The following is an 8,725-nucleotide window of genomic DNA, read 5'->3' as shown; positions in this document are numbered from 1 at the left end:
TGTCCTCATTGTTTCTAGATGTTGCCCCAAACCCTGAATTTCTTCACTTTAAACATCTGCTGCTCCTGGTAACACAGTCATTTTGTAAATTTCACAATTTAGTAATTTTTTGTTTGAGTTGAAATCTCTTGGCAGCTCTTTTCTGGGAGGTGGAAAATGCTGAAGCAGTTCCCAGTGATACAGTGCCCTAGTGTGGGAACGTCAGTATGAAGGATCTGTGACTTGCATGTAATTGATCCCTTGGATTGACAGTTGCTTTGAAGCAGAACTCTGTCTTCCTCTCTCTGCATGTCATGTGGAATGAGATTCTGACCTGTGACTTCTTCCCTGCACTTTTACTAATGATGAGCTGTGGAAGTCTATTATTAATGGTGGCAAGTGAACCTCCGATGAGTATATCAATGTAAAAATGTTCCACAGTTGTCCTGATAAAAGCACTTTCTATATAATCATGACAGCTCTGGCATGCACAGGGAAGAAGGGAGAGATGTGGTCCCTGATTTCTGGATGTGATGGCACAGACCTGGTGGGCAGAAACTGGTGGGGGGATGTCATAGCCATGAGCACTGCTCAGTTAATTTTGGGATGATTTTGGAAGGCACAGCAAGACACTGTCACAGACTCTTTCATGAGTAGCCTCACCTCATGTCACACTGCATTTACTAAAGAGAAGAATGAAAAAGCAGGGAAAACACAGTAGCAGGGAACTGCTGGCATGCAGCAATTTGTGCAGGTAGTGCAGATTGCCAGAAACTTTCAAGGATCCAGTCGTGTGGCACTTCAAGAATGTTTGAATTCTACCTCCTCCCTTGCCCAAGCTGCAGGCAGTGCAGCAGAAGAGGACCTCTTTGACTTGGTGAGGTTAGATTTCTGTGAATCAGTTTGGTTGCACAATCCATAGTTCCTGGGAAGGGTTGAGAATGTGCACCTGAGGAAGGAGGGAGAGGTGGAGTTGCAGCAGTCTGTGATGGGATCAGCTCTGGCTGCAGAGGAACCACACCCTGACTGGACCAGCACATTTGTTGATATCTATATATATGAACCTAGCCATGTTTGTTGGTTGGAAGCTGTGTTTGAGGAGGAAGAGGACTTGTTCTCAAAAAGTTTGGGCCAGTCAGGACTAGATAACTTACAGAAAAATACAGCCATAATGACTTGGGCCAGAAAAGCCTGTGCTTTAATACTGACTGCCACCAGCCACCAGTGGGGCTTCGGGAAATTCCACAGCTGCTCTGTGCCTCAGTTTACTCCTCTTTCAGTGAGGTTAGGGCCATTCTGGTCTGCCAAGGTGATGGAAGGTTTCTCACAGAGAGCACTAGAATTTTTGTTGATTGCAAATCAAAGGCTGTAAAAACCCTGGACAGAAGGCAGCACTGGCCTGCACAGGCGTACGAGAGACACACGGGCAAGTTCAAGCTGGAATTTTCTTCCTCTCCTAGATTTTTTGCCATAGTTATCCACAAGTTCCTGATGATGATGATTAAAGAGTGCGGAGGTAAAAAGATGCTCCTCAGGCGGTTTGAAAACGCTCACTTCACCATCAGCACTGGTCCCTGCTGCTGCTGTTGCCTTTGCCTCCCTCGTGTGCCCATCACTAGGTGAGTTGCCCTTTAAGATTTCCCAGCTTGAAAACGGCTGCTGGAATTCAGCCCACTTGGCAAGGCCAGGCTTACAGCAAAGGGCCTCCCTGCTTCCCGAAAGTCAGTCTCAAGCTCTTTTAAACAGCAGCATCACTTTGGGGCTACACACCACCACTAATTTATTTCATTTCTACAATGCAGAGGTGTGTAGGAGGAGGAATTTCTACTCTAGGAAACCTAATAATTGAAACTTCAGTTTTCTTTCATTCCAAAACGGAATAAATGTCTTCAAATTGTTTTCTTTTTCACAAGCAGAATTGTCAAATTGAGGCAAATCTTTATAGAAGATTTTTCTTGCTTTGATAGAACGGAAATGTTTCATTCAGCTTTTGACTTTAAAACTACTTCAGATTAAAATAAATTTTAGAACAAAAAGTAGGTGTAATTCCTGGAAAGCTTGGATCTCAATGAGATGGCATCGTCTGGTGAGGCAAAAAGAAAATGTTACACACCCCTCCACAGCCTGGAAGCCTCATGGCAAAGGAAAAGCCCAAGGGTTTCCTGCTGGCACAGAGTATGAGAGGGCATCGTCTGGTGAGGCAAAAAGAAAATGTTACACATCCCTCCACAGCCTGGAAGCCTCACGGCAAAGGAAAAGCCCAAGGCTTTCCTGCTGGCACAGAGTATGAGACTGTTTCTCTCATTATAAGCAAAATCTGAAGGACTGAATGTGCAAGACAGAGACTTTTCTATGAGGGCCTGAACATTAGTGTCAGAGGGACCTTGGGGACTTGGTGAGGCAAAAAGAAAATGTTACACATCCCTCCACAGCCTGGAAGCCTCACGGCAAAGGAAAAGCCCAAGGCTTTCCTGCTGGCACAGAGTATGAGACTGTTTCTCTCATTATAAGCAAAATCTGAAGGACTGAATGTGCAAGACAGAGACTTTTCTATGAGGGCCTGAACATTAGTGTCAGAGGGACCTTGGGGACTTTATGATCTGGTTAAAGGAAAGTGTCAAACAGAATGCAGTGTAGTGGCTTCAGATTTGTTTTAAGAAATCACATTTTTTATTGTAATAATTCTTTCTTAAACTGCCTCACTTGGTATTAGAATTTAAACTCGTTTTTCCATCGTTTTATTTTAACGGAGTAATACTAAATATTTACATGCAAGGGGAACCAAGAAGAAGTAGGAAACCAAGTGAAAAATGTACCTTTGATTTTCTTCCTGTGTCTGTCACCCTCTGTATGGCTGTAGTAACTGGGAGTTAAGAGAGGATCCTCTCCTATGCCCTGCTGTTGGTCAGCCCAGTGACAGCTTATGCAGGATGATGTTAGCTAGCATGAACTCTTTGCAGTCTCTAGATAGTGCCTACTACTGCTGGGAGGAAGAGCAGCTGTCTGTTTATCAGAAAGGCTTTTTGCTCTGCAGAGAGCTTAGGCCTCCTTCTCTGGTGTCGGTAGTACTGGCAAACCCATTTGCTCTCTGCTTCTAACCTCTAGCCTTTTCCCATTTCAGGGTACTTTTATTTTAAAAATATGAGCAAGCTATACCACAGAAAGGTCAGTCTTATGTTCCTCCCACAGGTATCTTATGGGGAAACAGTTTGCTAATCTCAGGGAGGGATTTATTCTTCTAAAAAACATAGACCTTCAAGCAGTCCTGGGAAAAATAACAAGGTACAGATGAGGCAAAGTAACAAGCCATGCAGTGGGGAGAGATGTGGTAGAAGGAATCTGATGGTCAAGCAAGATAGACCCGTGTTGAGAAGAGAAACAACTCATGGTGTTGCAGTGACTGCACTGTTTGTCATATTTCTTAAAGCCCTTGGGGAAGAGTAAATCTTTGAAAAGGCACACACTAAGTGGCTGACAGCTGCAGGGCTTTCCACATGTGTTTGTGCTGTTCATAATCCTGTGGTTGTTAGCTATATTCATTGAGCAACTCCTATATTTCCTGGTTCATGACTATATCCTGTAGCATACTAAATGCAGCCTGTTGTCTGCTGAGGTATCTCTGATGGCAGTTGCAAGGGCCCGAGGAGCTACAGTGAGGAAAACATTGACAATATGGGAAATAATATACAGGAACAGACTAAAACATGAGGCAGCTGTAGCAGCTGTGGCTTGTCCTGTGAAGACTGAAGGAGAGTTCAGGTTAGTCAGCTTTCATGCCCTCTGTTAGAAAGGTCATCTGCCCCTTTCACAGAATCATAGGATCATCAGGGTTGGAAGAGACCTTTAAGATCATCAAATCCAACCATCCACCTAGCACTACTGCTGTAACCCCTAAACCACTAAACCATATCACCCAGTGCCTGATTCAGACACCTCTTAAAAATCACCAAGGATGGTGATTCCACCATTTCCCTGGGCGACTTATCCCAATGCCTGAGCACCCTAACAGTGAACATGTTTTTCTAATACCTAATCTGAATCTCCTCTGTCTCAGCTTAAAGCCATTTCTTCTAGTCCTCTCACTGCAGGCCTGGCAGGAGAGACCAACCCCCACCTCTCTACAACCCCTTTTGGGAGGCTGTGGAGCGCAATGAGGTCACCCCTGAGCTGCCTCTTCTCAAGGCTAGATAAACCCAATTCCATCAGCTGTTCCTCATATGACATGTTCTAGGCCTTTTATGAGCCTTGTTGCCCTTCACTGGACTCGTTCCAGTGCCTTGATGTCCTTTTTAAAATGAGGGGTCCAAAACTCATCACAGTTTTCTGGTGGCCTGTAGTACTGGTTGACCAGGTTACTGTGCACAGGCTGTGATCTGGACCCAGTTTGTACAGGCAGAAGTGAGGAAACCCTGAGCTGTCCTGCTGGCCTTGTGCAGTTTGTCAAGTGAAAGAGAGTTCCTTTCTTCTGTTAGACTGCAGAGGAGAAAAACCAGATGCTTTTATGGCACTATTCATGATGCATTGAAAAACTACCAGTCCTTTCACCTCTGTCTGTATGATTCCCTTTCTTGATCTACCACAGGACCAGGAAGTGTCTGAACAGGAATGCTGATTTGCCCAATTTCATCAGACAACTGAAAGAGTAACGCAGCAAGGCAAGAGCAAATGGCATTATTGTTCAGAAACTGGTTATGCTGCTACTGGCTCTGTGGTTAGCTTCAGGGCAGAACACTTTCCCCAGCTTTGGTTAGTATGTAATTGCTGCAGAGCAGGAAAAGTACTATTTTTGTAGAGACTTTATTAAATAAACACTGGGCAATTCTTGGAAATATTTTCTAATCTTGAAGCTGTTCCTCCCCAAGATTTTAGCCACATGCTACAGGAGTGGAAAAGTTTTGCAGCTGACAGTGTCCAAAAAATGTTATTAAGTTTGCTAATAAGATCTTGGCCTATCTGAATTTTTTTATCATTATTTTTTGGCCAGGAGAACCCTCTTTTGGCTGAAGCTTGGCACCTTTCAGTTTGCTGTCTTACGACCCGTGCTTATATTTTTATCAATAGTGCTTTGGACTAATGGGAATTACGTCCTTTACAATGTAAGTAAATATTTTAATCAGAGATGAACCACAAAACCATAAGTTTTAGGGCTGATGTTACTATCTTAGCCTTCAACTAAACTGTGAAATCTGGGAGCACTTTCAAGTGAGTCATTACTGTATTCTTTTGAGTCCCTGAAGCTCATAATTTCTGTCTTCCCCTAGACTCACCATTTCCTGGCTTCTCTAGGAAAGAAACTGGGCATTAGGGTGTGTTGGGCATCAGATTATGCTCCAATACATTCCCTAGCTTGTATGGTTAGAATAGCAGGACTTCAAGTTGCCCTGTGGGATGTACCTGCCCTGTGTTTTATAAGGTACAGCTTTAATAAACAAGTGTATGTACTGGCATGTAAACAGGAACCCTAATTCTAAGTTTTTTTTTAAATCATGGTGATTTTTGTATCTGTGCAAAGTAGAAAAGATAGTACTGTACCTCTGCTTTGTACCATGAAATCTGCAAGATGATGGAGAAGTCTGTATCTGATAGCAATTTTGCACTTCTTGGATAACTCAGATTAAAAGTAATACTGGGGTTTTTTTTGGTGTGGTTTCATGGTAGTAAATAAATGATCCTTCAAAGATGTCATGCTGAATATGCTCTCATGAGCTGCTGAGCATTGCCAGGTGCGGCTGGGGTCAGATTTTGGGGTTGTGTCACTTGGTACCTTCCAGGCTGAACAGATTTCTGTGGTGGTGCCTCCTTGATGGGACCATGTGCTAATGGTCCAGCTAGTACTGTGCAGTTTCCCCATACAAAACCCAGCAACTGCTGCTGCCACCAGCTTTCATGGGGATAGAAACAAGGGTTTTAACGTCTGTATCATTCGGTTCACACCTTCCCCCTGGAAACAGTAATATGCAAAGTAAGGGTCTGCTTGATTTGCTTCTCAGTTATCTCCCAAAGGACCTGCGATATGGATTAGCTGCTTCATTGGTGTTCTCACCCTTATTGCTCTGTGGGCAGTTGGAATCATGTTTCGAAAAGTTAGGATTCTCCTTGCCTGTAAGAAGATTATCCCAAAGTTTGCTCTTTATCAGGTGAGAAGTTTAATGTTTCTGGTAAGAATTTATCTTAACTGCTAATACAACACTGTCTCTCTAGCTCTTGGTCCTTGATTCAAAAGTTACAGTAGTTTTTCCCCATTAAATACTCTGTGCAAAGATGTATTTTTACCTGATTAAAGCTGCATCCCTTTGAAGCACTCTCCTTGGCTGCTGTTCAGTTTCATCTTGAGCCAATTTACCTCTGGTCTCTCAGGAGTGCTGAAGATGTGAAAGCCACGTAAAATCCATTTATCTTTAAGCCACTGAAATCAAAACAGCACCTTCTGTGGGGCTTGAAGGAAGCTTTGTAGATATGGCATCCTGAACTGCCACGTTAAAATGCTGGTGTGTGCTCCTGAAACGTGGGAGAGGATGTATTGCGTTGTGTGGGTGGCTGTTGTTTGAACTGTTTCAGCATGCCACAATATTCTGTTTTGATGGTATTTTTGTTGGCCATTCTGCACTTCAGAGTTAGATGGTAATGAAAATACTGGCTGAGAAACATTAAATAGTAAGGAACAGAACCAGATAGGTTAGCTTGAAAAAGCCCAGGGACGGGGCCACCCTCTCCACATCACCCTGAAAAGAGTACAGCAGAATCCTTGGATATGCATCCTCTTCAACAGGACATAGAGAGAGGCTGGTGCACTAAGGTCTCTGTCAGGTAAATTATTAAGCATTTATAAAGGCAATAAACAGGACAGTCACACCTGCAAAGCTGTGTTAGGGTGGATTCAGGTTTAAGATGGCCAACTCTGATAATGTAAGGGTTTATATCCAGGCAGTTACACCAGCAGCTAGAGAGACACTGTGATATCTCCACAGCAGCAAAGGCTTGGCTCAGTGAATAGCAAGTAATATGATGCTCAAGTGATGGTTGCTGAACTCAAGCTGCGAAAAGTCCTTCACACCTTCTGGCAAAGAAGCCAATCTCATATAGCTTTGGGACCACGATGTCTCCCTGCTGTGGCAAAAGGAGGAGACAACAAAAAAATGTCCTTTGAATGCTTTCTCCATTAAAGGGAGAACATAAGCTCATAGGGCAAATTAACAGACAATTTTAAAAACATTGTTTCCTGTTATTCAGGGCTCAATACTACTTGAAATCCCAGCTGAGAGGTCTGTGTGTATTGCACCTCCCAAATGAAGGGCTGAGAAGAAACTCTTCAAGTCCAGGTTTAATTTAATATTGATATTCAGAACAGTATCATCCTGACTTTAAGATGACTCCTTCAGAATGGCAGGCAGCCTGCTGGTATATGGGAGGAGAGGGAGGGCAAAAGAGGAGGAATGAGGCAAAAGAGGTTCTGCTATGAAAGCAGAATTGTTGTGTGAACTATAAACTCTTTTCTGGTAGCTAAGGCATTTGTTTTCTCTTCCTGGTGCAGTTTATTGTAATTCTGAACCACCTGCAGACTGCTATTATCAACATGTTGGCCACACAAAAAATCATTCCCTGTGCTCCACCACTCTCCTCTACAGCAAGAGGATCATGTAAGTTTTTGGGGAAGAATGCTCTTCATTTACTAATAAAGGTGCCAGCTAAGTGTTGCTGACTGCAATATCTTGTGTTTTCCCAAAATACTAATTTCCTGGGATCATATAGTTTTTGGAGCATCTCTGTTTTTACTTAAAAAGCAAGAACAAACATTTTATAGCTGTCATAGTCTTAGGGAAAAACTTGATACTGAGAAGAACTGGAATCAGAAATGAGAGGAAAAAATCAACATGCACAATTTCTGTGAAATCTCTTGTGTTTGGATGCTTCTTGATGGATAACGCTGGAATTCTGTAACTGATGTTATTGCTGTGTCAGAGACACTCTGTTATGGGAACAGGATGGTAAAGTTTGTAAGACAAGTATTCATTTTGTGTCTGATAGTCATTTTCCCATTTTTGGGGCTTTTCTTTGCCTCCTTTTTTTTTTTTTTTTTTTTTTGTGTTTAGATATAGCCCAGCAGCTCCTCATCATGGAAATGTTTCTGATAACTGTAATCTCAAGAATGGTCTATCGGAGAAAATACCATGACCTAGACCCTCCGGAGTGTCCGGCTGAAGAAGCAGGGGACAAGAAGCAGAGTCCTAAGATTACCCTGAATGGTGCAGTGGTTGAAGGTGGATTGCCAAAGGTTTAGAAGCCCTCTGTGCTCCTGTTCTGCAGGACCTAGAAGCTCAGCTCCAGGAACTTGTATATTCTTGCACCACGAATAGCTACTGTCCATGTTGGAACAACTTCTGATGTAAATGCCTGTGAGCTGTAGTACTGGAAGGACCAATAAGAAGATAACTCCGTTTATTCTCCAGAGATGTTTATATGATGTGGTGTTTTCATATCATGTAATTCTGCAAGATTTTATACTATGTACTTTTATGCTGTTACTGAGCACTTGATGGTAGCCAAACTGTCTCACTATGTGATTTTATTTTAGTTTTGTTTTTTAGCTATTAGAATGGCTATGAGTTAGTGTAGAGTCATTCTTGTTCATCCTTTTTTGACTAAAAAAATCTTGTTTCTCCCTGGATTGCTGTCATATGTCCAACACAGCATTTTCCCATCCTTCCTCCACTGCAATGGATCATCTCTCACTCTATGTTACAAGCTC

General features: G+C 42.7%; 1 protein-coding gene across 1 annotated transcript in view; it reads left to right on the top strand.

Moving 5' to 3' along the window:
• The window catches only part of LOC103801246 (organic solute transporter subunit alpha-like), a gene marked incomplete at its 5' end in the record, with an annotated part of 8,597 nt that extends 340 nt beyond the window's left edge, over nucleotides 1–8,257 (top strand). Inside the window, 7 exons of the mRNA XM_009073655.1 lie at nucleotides 762–767; nucleotides 1,048–1,055; nucleotides 1,417–1,598; nucleotides 4,964–5,075; nucleotides 5,970–6,116; nucleotides 7,511–7,616; nucleotides 8,070–8,257. Of these exons, the coding sequence (XP_009071903.1) occupies nucleotides 762–767; nucleotides 1,048–1,055; nucleotides 1,417–1,598; nucleotides 4,964–5,075; nucleotides 5,970–6,116; nucleotides 7,511–7,616; nucleotides 8,070–8,257 (749 nt within the window). The remainder of the gene's footprint in view (nucleotides 1–761; nucleotides 768–1,047; nucleotides 1,056–1,416; nucleotides 1,599–4,963; nucleotides 5,076–5,969; nucleotides 6,117–7,510; nucleotides 7,617–8,069) is intronic.
• Nucleotides 8,258–8,725: the final 468 nt, after the last annotated feature.

Source organism: Acanthisitta chloris, unplaced genomic scaffold (assembly GCF_000695815.1).
Source record: "Acanthisitta chloris isolate BGI_N310 unplaced genomic scaffold, ASM69581v1 scaffold29134, whole genome shotgun sequence".
Lineage (NCBI taxonomy): Eukaryota > Metazoa > Chordata > Aves > Passeriformes > Acanthisittidae > Acanthisitta > Acanthisitta chloris.
This window is presented reverse-complemented; position numbering and strand designations above follow the sequence as displayed.